An 18,258-nucleotide genomic window follows, 5' to 3' on the forward strand; every position below is an offset into this window, starting at 1 on the left:
TTATAAAATCTAACAAAACCAAAACGATCACACAGATAAGAAAATAGATCTCAATTAAGTTAGGCCAGGTTTGTTTAATATCGTCGGCGAGCTTAACGCCGCGCTCACAAGAATGCAAATTTAGTTTATTTAACGGCAATTTGATTTGCAAGTACAACTCCAAAACCGTAAATATCAGGAATGTTACGCGGTTTTTACTACATTGCCAAATACTAGATTTTTGACCAAACGTTTATAGGAAGACAAGTCTGTAATATTCTTTAATCTTTCTTCTGACAAAAACTATTCTTTATGTTATTTGATCCGAGATTAATTTGTTTTCATGAGCAAATATACATACTACACAGGCAATTTCTTCACCAAAGAATTCACACAAAGCAGAAGGGTGTACCATCAGTTAACTACTGTGAAACCTTTGAGGGGTAGAAAGCTAAACCTTTCGTGAAAGGCAGTAGGAAGAGCTCTGAAGATGCTTTTTACATTTTGAATTGAAGGGATCTAATTAATTTTTCAGCTAAAATGTGTACTAAGAAAACACGTCAACGTTACAATACACATCCAGTGTATCATGATTTACCGTCATCGCGATTGGCGCGTTAAGGTGGATAAATGCTGAACATTTCAGGCCTCAGCGTCGAATAACCTCCAATAGAATGGCGGGGTGGAGAAGCGGCATATTCTGGTCGGTGATAGACGGTAAAGGGTGACGCCGGCTGAATAAAGCTGGATTGAGCCATTGAGTTGTTAAAGTAGTACTTAGGCCTTTGGTAAACTGGGTGTGAAGGGACCAAGTATCCCTGTGCTGCAAGAACGTATTCCGTTTCTGAGGCAAGTTTGCGTTTCCATTTGGTACGACGGTTTTGAAACCATATTTTAATCTGTGTTTCTGTTAGACTGAGCGACTTTGAAAGCTCCATTCTGCGCACAACACTAAGATACTTGCTCTTCTGGAATTCACTTTCCAGAACTTTGATTTGTTCATTTGTGAAAGCAGTTCTTGGCCGCTTCTTTACGTCTGGGGCTGGTTGTCGATCGCTGCCATTTTTTTGTGCTTGGGAAGAAGATCCTATAAAGACAATAGGAAGCCTTAGCTTAAGGCGGCTTTGAGTGCCTCTAAGTATTAAAGCATTTCTTACTAAATAAAATCTCTTTCCGTTTGTCGTTTTTATTCTCTTACATTTACAAACGAGAGAGCTTTGACATGTAGAAGTCTCACATGATCTGTGCTTTGCTTTTCGTGAAAAACTAATCGGGTTTTTCTTATTCTAGGTTTTAATTTAGTTTCTCGTTCTAGTCATGTTTCCAAAATTGCACAATTTTCCTCCCGGCTATATAAATTTGCAGTTCACAGGGGTGGCGTTATGTTTGGCAAAACAAAATAACAGCCTAATGATTGTGAAATGAATAAAAGTGAATCTTTTTCAAAGGGCCAGCAAGCGGTAACCTTTATACACTGCTTTCGGGGGAGGACATCAAGTCACTTCTTTTCATTTCTTTGTCAATGTTTTCAAACTGCACGTGGTTTGCCTCTCAACAAGACCCTTAAGAGGCATGCTGAGGATATCAAAACTGTTCTTTTCTAATTGGGTAAACTTGTTTCTGCTTTCATGATTTTAATCATCACATCGACAAAGAAGTCTCTTAGTCTTCAGTGATAGGAGGTTAGGGAATGGGCTGAAGACACTGTGAACGTACAACATACAATTAGCTCCACTTATATACCTAGCATCTAAAGTTATTTAATATTTTGAATCATTACTTAGTCTCTGAAAAGCAACGTGAAGGAAAATTTCTCAAGCAGATCAAGGCAACGTCACTGATCCATTGACTCCACAGAATATTAACAGCGATCAAAGCAACGTAGAGTCAAAATCTGCCTTTTTTTTTTTGTTACCTTGTACAAAACGTCTCTTCTTGTCTATGTTCACCGTTCCCTGGCCTTTGTGTATAACAGAACTTGCTTCACTTTCGGCAGAACCAATTTCCAGGGATGAGAGCTGATAACAATTAACGTTCGCGGCATCATATGAGCTTGTACTCAGGATTTCTTCGATTGAAAAGCTACCACATTTGGCTGCAACTGGACGCTGTTTTTCTTCCATCTCTCTGTTACTGTTTCCGCCTCTCTTGTCCGATCTGACACAGGCAGCTTCTTATCTACTTCTTTGAGGATGACAACATCAATGGCCGCGCGTGTAATAAGCATCAACCAATAACAAATGTCGCAATTGTTGAAATATTGTAATGAGTCACGGAAAAAAGAATCTGCACTGAACAAAAGACAACAAAACGGGCTATTTGCTTTCGTTTATTTCGTTTATAAACAAAGTTTATAAATTCAAGAAGTTGCTCTCCTAGACAGCAGAGTAAACTTAACGCCTTAAAAGACATATGGAAGTTTAAATTGGACCTTATAAAAATAACTACCGTTGTAATAAACATCATAAAGTTATTTGATAAACTGCAATTAAAAAATTAAGTCCTTAAAGAAATGTTTGCTCTTATTTTGCTATTTAGAAGTCCCATAACTTGTATCGTTATTATAATTATTATCCTTGTTGCAAAGCACTGCATCGCTATTAAAGTAGCCTAAGGGAATTTTCTTTTTATCTTTCAAGAAAAAATATTACAAAAGGCTCGACGACCCGCTTGTGCAATAAAATTCACTGCAGGGAGTCTATCAACACAGGAGCGTTTATTCTCCTTGGCTCATTAAACGTAGGAGTATAGTTTGCATGCAGTGAAGGGCGAAAAAACACGTGTCAAAAATGGAACAAGTGAAATCCCTGATTCTATTGTCTACGTGAAGTTGTTTACGTTTTCTTAATGAGTGTTAATATCATACGGGTTTGAATTACGAGTGTCGTAATGGATAAGAAGGAAAACAAGTAAACAGATTTTCGGGAATGTACTGATTTTTAACTTTCTAGAAAGATAAATGGCTGGCATGCTCGGATTCAGAATCATACCCAAACGTTCAACTCATTTACTGACACTTTGAACCTAACATATAGAAGGCATATCTCAGCAGCATCGCGGCAAATACGACCGATTTCCAAAAATTTGTAGTAGTTCAACACCTTTCCTGCTGTTCTTTGCTTGACGGGTCGACTTGACTTTTTGTTAGTCTACAGCTAACTCGCAAAGTGTATAATGCTCTCCTTGTTACCTAATTAGTTTCTATTTATACTACAACGAGACTGCCTTTGGCTCTCTTCTATTGTTAATTGAATTATGAAGATCTTTTCACTCGGGCGAAATGCAAACATAACTGATTTTCTGTGGTTTTCCCTTAGCCTTCACTGCAGGCGGACACTTTTTATATATATATATGAGAATATACTTTATAAGAATATCGAGGCTGATATTTGCGAAATGTTAAGAATATGATATGACAAGAATAAACTCAAGGCTGAGATTTTGAAAATCATACAATATAATGACATTATTCCTCTCTTTTTTAAGAATAATGCAAGAATATTTTCAGCCTAAAATCACCAGGAAAATAAGAAAAAAGAGTGTATTTGATTTTGAAAACAAAGGGAGATTAGCAGTAAATGGAAGAAGGTCATCCAATATAACCCAGAATCATTCGGGGCCTAGACTTTCAGAAACGCTCACAAAGCTTTTTCTCGGTCCATTTTTTTCCCAGTTTACTTCTCAGGCCGTCCTTGTATTTTTGTGAAAGCATATAGCACATCTATTTTGTCCATAAGTTGCATCGAGTTCAAATTAAAGAAGGTCACACTGTTTGTTGTACGTTAACCCTTTGAAAGATCGCGGACAAATTGCCTTAATTTAATAATTCATTTCCGTCTTATATGTAGTAGTGGATGCACAGTTTTAGACATAACGTTATAGAGCGTTTTCATTCACGTGGACATCATCATCTATGCAAAATTATTGGAACTAAAGAAAGCGTCTTCATAAGAAGAGAGTTCAACTCTCACAGGACTGGGTTGGAACACCAAGATGGCCGCTGTTTCTTTATTTTGAAACACCAATACGGCCACTGTGACGTCATGTTAAAACTGTCTATAGTTCTTTATGAAACCAGCACTTTCTATGACAAAACTTTATCATGCAGATATATTTCTTTTATGCCATTTAATTCCCGTCATATAATTTTTAGGTTCCTTCCCCCTTCCCCCCCCCCCTCCCCCTGGTTCAGTTTTTGCCCACTTGTTTGCCAATTTCTCGCGCGACCAAAGCCAAAAATCCCGATCCTCTGTCTTTCTTTGCTCTGAAACCAAACGGAAACGCTCGCTACACAGGCTAAATTTATTATTGCCCACTTAATTAAGATGGAATATCTCAGTATTACTGAAACCCTCCTGCAGTACACCCTTCTTGAAGTAAACCTAATTGGAAGAAAATCAAAGAACTCAGTGACTCGATTAAAAACGATTTGTAGGACAGTAGGCTGAATTACCTTTGTTTCTCTTCCAGAAAGTAAACAAAATTTCTTTTTTCATGCACAAACTTGATAACACCGTTATCGTATCGTGCGTGAAAATCATTGAACTCAAAATGAATTATTTCCAAGTACTGTCAAAAGAGTTTTATAAAGTGCTTAAGGACCTTCAACCTCATTTAAATGCACAGCCGGGCTCATTCGAACACAATATTCCCTTGACTGAACAGAACAAAGAAACCTTGGCATCAGGTCTCTAAACAAAAGATCCTTCGCCATTTTTTGCACTCATCCATTTACCGATTCAAACATAGCAGTCTGCTGTGATGATGGCGGAAATGGCGGCCATAACAATTAAGCAGCTGTTAACCCTGGCTTTTTATCCTGGCTACATGTTAATTAGCAGGAAAACAGACTTATTGTCGATCATTTTCTTGCTTCTCACCATGCTTTACTCTTCTCCCAAGGCATGCGCATACTGAGCGATAACTATGGAGTTAGAATACAAGAAAGTAGGGATCTCAGCAGGCCCAACTAAAAGCCAGCTTACATCTAAGAAATCGTGTCCATCTGATTGGCACCCTAGTGTGCATATTTCGAGTTACTCTAAAGGTTAACGAATGAAAAGTTAAAAGTGTGATGTTTAGACTTCGCAACAAAATCTTTTGTTTACCTGTATTTCTACCTTAAGGCTACGATTCATTTTTTGCGGTTAAATTTTGCGAGTGGAAACTGCGGCGTACAGTATGTATTCTAATTTTGCGATTTTGTATAGATTTGGTTGAAAGAATAGGGAACATTTCGAGAGTACAAATTTTGCGATTTGCTGCTGAGGAACGGTTGCGATAACTCTTTGTGTGTCCTCTGTTCAGTTTGCCTTGGTCCCAGTGAAACGACATGTTGAAATTTACTTACAGTATCGGTAATAGTAGAATTTACCCACTACCATTACGCTATTGCCTGCGAACGCAGAGGTATTTCCAGTCGACGCCTCTGGAAACACGTCTGCGTTAGTAGGCTAATCACACTACTGATTTTGACAATTCTAAACTGTATGTCTCCCTGTTACCATGCTTTTTTTCATTTAATGCGTTTTTCCCTTTCGTTGGTTGTTAAAGTTTAAAATAAGAATCGTTATGTAACATTTCTCTTTTCTCGGTTGAAAGGATCTAAAAATATATTATTGCTAATATAATTTCCGGTGGTTTGCTGGCCCTCCTGACAGGACTGCCTTTTCCCCTACGCTTTCTATAAAGCAGATGTTTTCTTTATCACTTGTTGACAAAGAAAACAACGTACCTGTACCAAGAAAAATGGCCAATTGAATAAATGAATGCTGCATGAAGTTTTTTCTAAAAGATTTCAGTGTTAGACACATAAATCGGCCTAGGTGTTTGATTTCTTTTAGCTTTCTTGCCAAGTTGTTTTATACAGAGGCTACGGGCGAACAGCGTGTTTTTTCACGATCGCGATCAATGAAGAACGTTGAAGCTCTATCAAAAAGGACAAACTCAGTGATAGAATCAGACAGGCAGTGACTATGAAGAAGCCAGCATCAAATTACGCAATTCGATTTAAGTTACAAACTTTTGCTTTTAGATTTTTGTTCATAACTGACAGTTCTTTGGTCTTAGCCTTTTAAGTACTGAGGCGTTTGGTTTGTTCTTCCACGGTTCCAACAAGAGTAGTTTTCTAGATAAAATTAAAGGAGCAGCTCCGAAATGCGATCATCTAGGTTTCCTTAGAACCTCACTAGCTTTGTAAACCATACTTTTGCATTAAGCTCTGCTTGATTAAGGGCCATCTACGGTAAATAATATTGTAACTTCTCACCATCTGCTACAGTTGGCGAGCTGTTTGATGCACAGAAATGTTAAAAGGGTTGCATAATTACACGAGATTCCGTAGAATCTAGTGTCGTAACATTGAGGGGATAGTTCTATGCAACGTTGGCCATAAATCATTGAACACTGAGAGAATGACCAGAGTACTTGGTCAATACATGCGAGTAGTTAAATTTAACACCTTACCGCAGTCCTAGCAAAATAATGGTTTTGAAATTTTCTGGAAAAAAAGTAAGAATGAGTTGTCATTGTCATGTGCACCGTATTTAGCTTTAAGAGGTTAGGTCTTTCAGAAATGTTCGGCAAGGGTCTTTCACCTGCGAATTAAATATGTTTCCATTTGCCTCAACTATATTTCTTAGCCAAGTTTAATTTAAATGTCGAACTTTACATGTGTTGAATCTAAAGCAAACAAACGAGACAAAAATTTCTCTTTAGCATTAAATTCGGTAAATGTGAAATTCGACGTTGAAAGGAGGAGAATGTTGATGGCTGGCAACAGAGCCTAGAGGTAACCATAGTTGTCACAGTTGTCTTTGATTCCTTAGGAAAAAATATTATTGAAATTTTTTTGTAGATGTACAGTTTAGTATTTCTCATGCTAGCTTCTTTGCCTTAATTTCATTTTCAATTACTTAGTCGCATTTTGATGTTATAAAATACCCTCCGAGACCTTGAATCCCTAATTTCATTCTTAACTAACCAGTAACATTTTGATATATGAAAAATGCATTTAAAGCATTTAAGGCTGTCGACAGTCTTATTTTGTTACGACGCAAATAAAAAAAAGAATATACTAAGTTTATTCCTGTGATCAAAGAAGCTTGGAAGCATACGCTCAATGAATCGCACTCGTTCTACATCAGAAGAAGCAAGTATCTGAGATTATTTCTAGCTGATGAAATGTTTGTCTTATATCATTTAAATATTATCTTAAAGAGAATACAAACAAATGCCATATCGCTGCCTTTTTAACTTGACTCATTTTCGTTTTCTTTCAATTTCAAGTATTTTCTATAACAACAGATATTTTCTCAGCTTTAAAAAAACTCCTTTTACCATACCGGCCACCATAACATGAAAAGGTTCCGTATTTTGTTAAACATCAAATGTGAAATAATTGCCAGAAATTGTATTTGAACAGGTTCTTTCGCCGTTATATTGGCGACACTCAACTTTTACTAACAAAGAAAAAACTCCTCTCATAGTTATAAGTTAACATCAAGTGAGCGTTAAAAATAGTAGCCATTAATCAACTAACATTTCACCCGAATTAGGTTTTCAAGAACCATAACACTAAAATGAGCCTTTGCAATCATAAAATAGTTTTCAGCAGTAATATGCATTTCCACCGAACATTTGCTCAGACATTCCAGATGTTCTTACGTTTCAGTGTTTAACAAAAGTTTTTCGAATAATAGATGTTTGACCGAGCGTATTCTCTTGCATCTACTTTTCAAACTCTTGCACATATGTGTTAAGTGTAACTAGGTAAACTTCTATTCACCCACACCAAGCGACTTGTATACTCAGGCAGGGCTTAGATGCTGAGGTATAGACGTGGTTAAGTATATATAGAGCTTATTCAACAGCACTTTGTACGTTAAGTACAGGTTCACTATCCACCATGAAGTGTTTAGTAGCTTTCTGTGTTCTGGGTGTTGCAGTTTTGGCAGGTTTCGCCCAAGGTGAATGCTCTCACAATACAAGTAACTATATTTTTATTCTAGTCATAGTGTCAAGGAAGGTAAAACTCTTTAACAGTCTTAAATTTTGCGAACGTACTGCTATCAAAAAACTAATTCAGCAAAGAATTCCTTATTTTCCTGTAGAACTATCTTTTCATTTGTTGCAGATTCTAATTAAAACCTTCTGTTCAACGTTTTTAAAAACGTTTTTTGTAAGATGGCATATTTTTGCTATTCCTTTTTCCTTTTTTTCGCTATTCATTTTCATTTTTTGCACTCTTCATTTTGGTAATTCTTCGCAATTCATTTACGTTTTTTGGGCACCACCCTAGGGAGCAAGGGTAGTGCAGTGTGGAGAGCATGCGCGATCGCCTCCCACCATTGTCGGCCCGGGTTCAAAGGGAAGGAAGTTGTTTTTTTACTCACGGTTTCCTTTGTGTTTTACCGATTCAGGTTGTGAAGATCTTAATGCAAACTGTCCCTACTGGGAAGGTAAGGGATACTGTAAAAAGGACTATGTTGCTTACATGACGAAAAACTGTAAGAAGAGCTGTGGCTTATGTGGTGGTGGCGGGAACAGTGGCGGCAACTCCGGCGGAAATAGCGGAGGATCCGGTCAGTGCGGATATAAACCGAGTAGCAGAATTGTCGGTGGTACCCAGGCTCCCAAAGGTGCTTGGCCTTGGCAGGTTCAGCTACGAACTTCTAATGGTTTCGTTTTCTGTGGGGGAACTTTGGTCGCCCCTCAGTGGATTGTTACTGCAGCTCATTGTGTTCCAGGCAGAACCCCATCTACACTTTTTATTAGGTAAGGATGTTGCTGGAAATGAAAACGGGGCGAGTAAATACACAGTCAGCGAAAAAAAATGATAATAAAGTAATTCACTCACTTTCCATTGTAATACAGACAGAATTTCTAAAACTGCAACTTTAGAAACAATGAATTTTTTCAACATAAAGCAATATGAAATTCTGTGCTTTCCTACTAAAAAGGCTTATCAGACTCTTATCAATAATGATAGCTGGTCAATATGGCAGAATTACAAAAACCTGTGATGTTGTCTTTAGACAAGTAGATATTGAATAACCAGAATAACTACATCGATAACACAAGAATGCTAAATTTTATTCTTTGGTTAAAAGCCTTATGTAAATTAGTTAAAAGGCAATAAATTCGTCATGAAAGCCTTTGTGAGCGTTTCTAATTTTCGAGAGTGTTTTTGATGTTGATTTTGAACTTTTAATTTAAAGACTTGGAGCTCACTATCGTAGCAGCAATGTTGGAACAGAACAGGATATCCCAGTGGAGAAAATCATCTCTCATCACAGCTACAGAAAGCCATATGGAATGGCCCACGATATTGCTATGGTCAAGCTATCGAGGCCCGCTACGCTTAACAAAGCCGTTAACATAGCGTGTTTGCCTAGTTCCGGAGGAGATGTTGCAGATGGCAAGATGTGCTGGGTAACAGGTAGGAGAAATGAAAAACTGAAATGATCAAAACTTCCTAAACATTCCGTGAGCTTACAGCTCAACAGGATCTACATGGAAGTGCGAAGAAACTGAGTGCATAACGGGTACATTTATTTTAACTGAAAAGCCAGAGGAGGGATTTCAATTGCGCCTCAGTCAAATATAAGGCGCAATGGCTGAAGCAGTAGAATGCTGATTACGAGGAAAATTTTTTGTTTAAAGAATCTTCATGATCATGCATGACTCTTGAGGAATAGCTCACTAACCATTTGCACATTAGTTTATCAGTTTCTATGGCGGAACTGTCAAGTTTTACTCTCCACTAAATAAAGACTCCACTTCACATCCCCCATAATACATCTTGTTTGCCCCTCCCACATTTTGCTCAAGAGATTCTCTTCAATTTCTCTCGGGGCGACTTTAACTCCCAGGAGATATTAAAAAGAAAGCTTATACAACATTTGGGGGGCAAATAAAGTGTCATGTATGCAGTGTGATGTGCAAATGCCGAATATCTAAAATAATATGGCATAAGGTTACGGAATTCAGAGCACGTCTAGACAGCTTTCAGTAGACATACTAGTTTTTTCTGCGATTATTTAAAGGAATCCTTTATACGTTGTAAGTAAATGGGGGAGGCTTCCTAACCCAAACAAAGCACCGGAGCTAAACTGCAATTTCTTTGTTGTGTCCGTTTGTAAATGTGCTGAGTATATGCAAAATATTGAGAAGTTCTGCATGACAATGTGTAGTTCACGCAAAGAACAGAAGCGAGTTTTACATTAAGCATGGGCCAAAATGGCACTTATTAAGAAATATAAAGATGTTTAGTTTTTAACGGAGGCCTATGGCCAACTGACTACTTTACATGCAATAGTTCAGTGACGATGTGACACAGTGTTGGGCTAATAGAACTATGGAAAGACTGAAAGATAGCCATTTGATAACGAACGTAAAATCCTTCAAGCTTGCCAGCGCACATTCGCTGAACAGAATAAGAAGCCCAGCTCTGTTACCACTGAAACAACTCAATAACCCTCTGACAAAAATCACTACTTATCAGGTATAGGAAAAATCAAAGTTCAACCTTACCAATTTGCAATTCCGTATCCAGAAAGAAAAAGCTGCGGATTCAAAATATGCGGATACGTGTGGACGTAATGTGGACGTGGCCTTTGTTCCACAATGGAGCATTGTAGCTTGCGTTCTTTGTTTCAGTTTTAGACCTCGTGATGGTTCCCCAGAGACGTTTCTTTTTTCGTCGAATTTTTCCCTATCCACGTGCATATGTTTGCGTAATTAATGAAAAGGCAAAAAGCAAATTTGAATGAGGAAATCACGAGGTCTGAATTGAGAAAAACAAAAGAAAACAATCTTTATTCATCAGCACCATCCTTTAATATTTTTTTGGATGCCGTTAGTCTGAGTTTCTGAATCGAACACGCTCTTAAAACACGTATACATGTTTATCAACCATTACAAACAGAAATGCAGTTCTCATTAAAGCTGTTCAAAAATACTTGCACGAAGGAAACAATGCGCTCTGATGAGGACTGCATTTCGGAGAGCACATTTCTTCTCGTGTCTTCTTGTTTAAGTGTAACCAGAAACCCATAGGGGGTTGAAACGTGTAACTCTCATATATGTTTGCTTTGTCCGATGCTCGTGATTATTCATTTTCGAAAGTACCATATTTGGAACGAGAAGAAGAGATAACTGACCAATCAAATTTCGTAAACAACATGACGTAATTTTCCTTCAGGTTCCCGCGCCCGCTTAAAAAAATGGTCGACAAACGGGGGAAAAACTCCCGAAAGCCGAGAAAGCTTTCAAAGGTTGAAACCAGGAATATTATCGAAACACTGAGCAGGATATTATTGCCTTACCACCCAGGCCAAACGTAACATTATGAAAGCCATTGACGGCCTCGCAACTTCTTGAAGTTGTCACTTCAAAAAACGATGCCTCGTTGACCCTCTGCACAGTAAACTTATACTGCAAATAGGCTTTTAAAATTCTTATGTTAAAAGTCTAGAATAAACAGTGAAAAATATTTTCGAAGAAAATTCATTAGCTGCGCATCGAAAAGTGTCCAAAACCTGAACCTGACATCTTCGCAAAAAAGTGACGCTTATAATGAATGTTGGAAGCATTTTAAAAGCTTAAATTAAACTTAGATGGTGTAGTCACGATCGTGTTTTGAGCTAATTTTATTAATGAACAAACTCAAAACAATAGACAGAGAAGCCGTTTCTTGAAAATTTTTATTCAACGAAAAGTTAATCCTCTAAAGCAATTCGGAAAACACTATCTGGATCGTGGATCCGTTCACGCAAGTGAAATCGGCTAAGCACATGGCAAAGTTCAACACAAAATCCATCTCAAATCAGGGCACATTTTGTAATTTTTCTTTAGCGCCGAAGATAAAAATTTATAAAACGTCTATGAAACAATAAAAAATACATAAATTCCCTTTCAAAAACGTAATTGTCTTCGCCATAGAGTGCAAAATGTACCTGAAAATTCAGCAAAAACTTCGCTGACTTGGTTGCATTTCAAAACAGACCATGGGCTCCGCCGTGAAGAAAACAAGGTTGAATTCCTCGAAGGACGGTTTCTTGATGAAAAGCTTCCCTTTCTCCACAAAAAGAAAGCTGAGAATTCTTTTGAACTTTCTCTTTCCATTTTTTGTCTTTTAACTGTGTATTTTTAACCTTGAAATACAGAGTCTTGTCTTAAAACATCTGCATGGTGATCGCGCAGCAGCCATTTTGTTGAAAATGGTTATCCGTCGGCTAAGGTTTCCAAATATGGTCAAAATGAATATTCACGAGTAGTGAACGCGAGTTACACGTTTCAACCCCTTATGGGTTTCTGGTGTAACTTAATTTGGGAACATTTCATTTCATGAAAACAACTTGTGTTTGCCTTGATACTATGCCAGCCGTCTAATACTCACGTGAAGTAAAATTTAATGTAAGAAGAGGAACATCTCATAGTTTCAAAAACCCTTATTTTTAAAATGAAGCTAAGTGAAAGATATTTCATGCAATATATGTACTTATTGCACAAAAATGAAGGAAAAAAAACAAACAAAAAAAAAAAACAATGACTCTCATATCGGAGATTACCCATATCTTCCTTTTGAGACGGTAGTTAGGGGTAACTTAAAAGAAATCAATTATATTGTGCGTGTCATGATTATGTTTAAGTAGCATAATTTAGCATACATTAGTGTTGCACATGCCCATGTAAAATCATTGATCCTTGCCTTACGCTTGTTTAGCTCACACCTTGCAAAAAAGAGACGAAAACAGGGAAAAGAAACAAGCGCAGAGCAATTATGGTACTGATTGTCACATTGTGTTAATTTAGGGTTTGGAAGACTGGCCTCGGGTGGCGCCATGCCTACAGCCCTGATGCAAGTTTCTGTGCCAATTGTGTCAGAAGCCAGCTGCAGACAAGCTTACGGTTCATCTATCCATGACTCCATGGTCTGCGCTGGGTTAAAGGAGGGTGGAAAGGATTCCTGTCAGGGAGACTCTGGGGGACCTATGGTTTGTGAACAAAACGGAAAATTCTTCCTTGAGGGTGTTGTGTCATGGGGAGTTGGTTGTGCCAGTCCAGGAAAATATGGCGTTTATTCTAATGTACGCTACTTGAAGCAATGGATCGATAGTACCATGAACAACAACTAGACTGTCAGAGAATCACATGTAATTTCATGACATCGAGAAGCAAATTAAAAACAATAATTCTTCAACTTTCGTGTTTTTTTTTCTAGGCTTCCTCAATTTAAAATCCTGCCTGATCAGTCTAATTAGTTTCTTGCTGAACATATAAATAATAATAATAATAATGATATATAATAATGATAATAATAATTATTATTATTATCCTTTATATCAAGCCGCAGTTCTTTCTCTCTCGTTAGTACAATGTCGTATCGAAAAATACGCTTACTTTTAAATGAAGATTTATTTTCCCGCTATCTCATGAAGTGAAAACAATCGAAAGTCGATTATCGGCCAATTACCTACAACGCTCGATTTGATATCACTCGTTTCACTTTAATAATATCACATAACAAACATTCCACTTGACAAAAGGTATATACTTCATCTTTTTGTACTGAATAAGACACCGGGCATGCATCGCTGATCATGAGCAGACTAGAAAGACCAGAGACTAATGGCCTTGGTTCGTTCTTGGTGGATTATTCTCCAGATTACTATTTGTTCAGCTTTTAAAATTTTCTTTAACACACTACCGATACATAAGGCAACTGATGAAATTTCCCAGTAATCAATTGAATTTTAGTTAAAACTTGCACCTGAATGAAAACAAAATATGACTTTTATTGGGATTTGAATCACCGACAGGAGCCGATTACCTGTAATAGGCTGCTGTCACCGATCAAGAGAAAAATTTGGCACAGTTTTTTTAGAAGTTTGCATAAAAATGAGATAAAAAAGTTATTACATAACTTTTATGTTGTTAAACTGAATTCAGTAGTAACAATAACTATTACAAATCGATAATAATTAAAATCAATAACTATTACATTGTTAAAACTTCGGCGATCATTAATCAGCTGAATTTGTTCAGATTTTCAAGGTGATCCACCGGGGTTTCAAGTTCAATATTAATGAAAAAAAAGAGTCTTTACACTTGCGCTTTTAAAATTTTATAGCAATTCCTGACTTTTAGTATAGGTGGTGGAACAGTGAAAAATGTAACAACAGATGATTTTGTTGAAAGGAGCAAAGAAACAACTGGGTTGTCTTTGCTGCCTCAAAAGTACCATACAGTCACAATGATAAACAGTCAAAATATTGAGACAGCGCTTAAAACCTATGTTCAAAGCAATCTTTTTGTTGAATATAAAACACAAAAGCAATTGTCTATTTACTCAGCCTCAGTGTTTTATATTGAAATTCTCTCAACTAACATTTAGCAATTGCATCAAAAAGAAGAACACAACAATAAAAAATTAGGTTTTTATATCCTAATGACGGGAAACGAAAGTCGACTGGGAGCAATTTCGAGCAAAAGTTTTGATTGTAGCAAGATCGACGAGAAGTTCATAAATTCAAAATAACTTTGCCTTGTCCAAATATGACTTATTAAGAAACTATCTCAAAAGTGATTACAGAAGATCTAATCATTTGGTTTAATTAACCCAGCATCTCAGTTAAAGTGTGTAAATTTCATCCTAGCAAATGTATGCCTTTTGTTTGCACGGTGGATCGTAGTGGTTATTAGTGTTGACAGACCTGTCTATAGAAAATAAAAAATTAATCAAGGACTTGGATGACTTTGCTTGTTCAGGCAATCTGCATTGACTCATTTCCTAGGCATATAAGAAGCTGCATGTGTTTCTGCAGACTAGATACCTGGTTCACACAGCATTAAGCTGGACACAGTTCATCATGAAAGTTTCAGCGATTTTCTGGGTCTTCTGTGCAACTCTCCTCGCCGGTTACGGGGATGGTAATTGTCCTTTTAAAACAATATTTTTATTTTCAATCATTTGTCTAAATATTTAGTCTCTTAAAAGAGCAATGGAAAGTAACTGTGATCGGGGTCAAACCCGTCAAAGAAGGCAATCCGATAAAAAACAAACTTAAAAATCGATAAAGATAGAAACTGAACATAAAAGAAAGTATGATGACCGAAAATACTTTCGTATCGAAAAAGAATCGTTCCATTACTGATGCAATATTCCTTTTCGTCTCATTAGAACGTGAATGTTTTGTTTCTTTTTTTTTAAAACTATTATAACGGTAATGATAAAATATTACCTATTTATTTCTTATATATATATTTAAGTATCCGGCATGTACGATTGAAGGAATTTTAATGTCGAATTATTTTTAAAATTGGAGAACTACTTCATTTAATAGCCTAATTTATCATTGCACACATGTACAGGACGGCGTTGTGGCTATAAACCTAACGTACGAATTGTAGGAGGTACGGAAGCGCCCCAAGGAGCTTGGCCGTGGCAAGCACAATTGAGGGCTATATATACAAGCTCTGATGAGCAGTACTGTGGAGGAACGTTGGTTGCTCCACAATGGCTTGTCACTGCTGCACATTGTGTGACCGGTATGAAGCCCTCAGACTTCAGAGTGAGGTAGATGAACATACGAGTATTATCGGTATTAAGAGGTTCATTTTAGTTTATTCATTTCATTTCTTTTTATGCGAGCTTATGAATCGTGATGTTTTTATTTGTTATCTGATTTTTTATCTATTGTGTACATTTATCTATTTTGTAGTTAGCGTTTAGTTTTAATGTCAATTTCTTGTGATTATTTTTACTTTTAAGTTTTATCTAATTTTTGTAAACATCGCCTTTGAATCTTGTAGAAAAGGCGCTATATAAATGGTTATTATTATTATTATTATTATTATTATTTATTGTTTATAGATACAGCTAATGTTCGAATTAGCGCCAGGGGAGCGGGGTGTCGAAAAAAGGTTGCCGATAGGGGACGTGGGAGCACTGACTTCGTTTTTCGGAGTTCGGAGCTTAAAAAAACATTGTCTTATTCCAAATAAACTCAGGCTGTGGCAAAAGAATAACGTATCCTTAAAGCGAAACAATTTTTTTATGTGACCACCCTCAAAGTGCTGTTTCCTTTGAGGTCCTCTTTGTTCTGTATTGAAATGATACTGATCTACGTATATACTATACATTCAGTATTTTTCCTTTCTATGGTGACAATTTGGGGTGGGGCACTTATTCGAAGGAGGGAGCTTATTTGGAGGTGCGCGCAAAATCGAGAATTTACAGGAAAAGACCTTTGGAGACGACACGGTAGATTGATTAGTACATTCTAGAAAATTATGTGCGATGCGTTAGACTTTCGATAAAACCGTAGAACAGTATTTTAAAACTTTCTCACAAAGGATTTAAAATGTTTCCCAGCAAAAAAGGTTCGTCAATAATCTTCAGTAAGACGATACGTTTGATGCCTAATTTCAAACTTACAACAGGGCTAAAAAACCGAAGAGAATTAAGTTATAAAATAAAATTAAAATATATCTTTAGCTTAATTTCTCTTCTTGAATTTAATTCTGTAGACTTGGAGCTCATTTACGCAATGGCTTTGTAGGAACGGAGCAGGATTTTGAAGTGGCAAAAATCATATCTCATGACAGCCATCACGTTCCTGTCGCAAATGCTTATGATATCGCCATGGTAAAACTTAAGAGGCCTGCAAGATTAGACAGAGCTGTTAATCTGGCATGTTTACCGCAGTCAGGAGGAAGAGTCAAAAATCGGAAGATGTGTTGGGTAACAGGTATGCTTGAGGAAAAGAATATTAAGGCTGGCTGGGGAGGGATTATTGTAAAATCTGTCAGCGAAATTATTTTCGGCTTTGCCGCAAGACTTCACAAAGGGTTTGGTTTCTTTTACTGAGTTTTGTACTCAAGCTCGTTTTAGAGAATTATATACTATAAATTTAGAGTTTTTTTGGCTGTTAAGTTTTTTTGACGTTTGTATAATGGCACCCTTATTATACTAGGTTTCGGAAAGCTGTCATCAGGTGGGCCATACGCTACTGCGCTTATGCAAGTTGAAGTTCCAATTGTATCAGATAACAAATGTGCTGCTGGTTATGGTTCAGACCTTCATGAATCCATGATTTGCGCTGGATATAAAGAGGGAGGAAAGGATTCCTGCCAAGCAGATTCAGGTGGACCACTTGTCTGTGAGAGAAATGGACAGTTTGTTCTCGAGGGCGTGGTATCGTGGGGTCACGGATGTGCCTGGCCTAAGAAATATGGGGTCTACGCTAATGTGCGCTTCTTAAAGCAATGGATTGATGATACTATGAAAAATAACTAACATACCCAAGTGTACATGAGTACATGGGTTACTGGATAACAAAGAAATAAAAAAATCAAATTATTGATTTGCGTTTCTGAATGTCCATGCAGGTTTTTAACCCTTTCAAAAAAAAACTCCCATTCAAAAATAGTGCTGAATGTAAACATTAGTAAACTCCTCAAATTAAAACGAGCTAGTGCTACAGGTAGATCGGCTACAAACAACCTTGCGCGAAGGCTACGAGCAAACCCCATAAAACTTTTCCTTCTATTTTAAGGGAAAATTTTATATGACTAGCCTGTGTACAGACGTCCCCCCTCCCTCTCCCGATTTTTCCTTGATCATGAGGGAGGGGGACGTATGTACACAGGCTATATGACAGATAACATGAACATTACGAGATATGCTGTTGCAGTCGGTTCTGTAATGTCATACTTCATCATTTATTCATTGATCGAATGCCACCAATAGCAAACAAAATATTTCAAAAACTATCCATGTATTGTTTAATTTTGGAGACACACAGTCCTTCAGGCTAAAAAGATATATTTTTCCTTGTCGCTCAATATCACAGATTTGAAGAAATAAAAGGTAGCATAAACTGCCATTTACGCGCGGTAACCACTTAGAGAACTGCTAATAGTTGGACAGCTTTATAACTGAGACTCATCAAGGAGAATTTTTGCCGTATGAAGCAAATTAAGCTGTTTCCAGTTCCTGCCCAAAAAGAACCAAAAATACCCAAAACGTTGTTTACAAGTCGAGCTCTATGCATGCGTTGATTTCTGATGGCAAAGAACGGCCTCCGAAGTTCTACATGCGCAGAAGGCCAAATTTCGCTCCCATCCCTGAAACGTTTCTGCGGTAGGCAAACATACTTCTCGATTTTGGAGTTGGGTGGAATGTTAGGGGCAAAGTAAAGTAATTAAAAGTAAAACTTTATTTACACAAGGTAACCCATTCAGCTCAAAGGCTGGTCTCCATAGTGGCCCTGT

The 18,258-nt window shown here is 37.2% G+C and overlaps 2 protein-coding genes across 2 annotated transcripts; one reads left to right on the plus strand and one right to left on the minus strand.

Moving 5' to 3' along the window:
- Positions 1 to 596: 596 nt before the first annotated feature.
- Positions 597 to 2,102, minus strand: LOC140930026 (homeobox protein MSX-2-like). Its single transcript, XM_073379684.1, has 2 exons — positions 1,895 to 2,102; positions 597 to 1,066 (listed from the first exon to the last, which is right to left on the minus strand). Exons 1-2 carry the CDS (start codon positions 2,100 to 2,102, stop codon positions 597 to 599), a joined length of 678 nt encoding a protein of 225 aa, XP_073235785.1.
- Positions 2,103 to 7,885: 5,783 nt separating this feature from the next.
- On the plus strand, positions 7,886 to 17,285 carry LOC140930027 (transmembrane protease serine 9-like). The gene is made up of 8 exons (XM_073379685.1): positions 7,886 to 7,946; positions 8,400 to 8,754; positions 9,198 to 9,418; positions 12,796 to 12,977; positions 14,778 to 14,913; positions 15,355 to 15,559; positions 16,513 to 16,733; positions 16,959 to 17,285. The coding sequence occupies exons 1-8, from the start codon at positions 7,886 to 7,888 to the stop codon at positions 17,279 to 17,281; spliced, it is 1,704 nt and encodes a 567-aa protein (XP_073235786.1). The 3' UTR covers positions 17,282 to 17,285.
- Positions 17,286 to 18,258: the final 973 nt, after the last annotated feature.

Source organism: Porites lutea, chromosome 3, assembly GCF_958299795.1.
Source record: "Porites lutea chromosome 3, jaPorLute2.1, whole genome shotgun sequence".
Taxonomy (NCBI): domain Eukaryota; kingdom Metazoa; phylum Cnidaria; class Anthozoa; order Scleractinia; family Poritidae; genus Porites; species Porites lutea.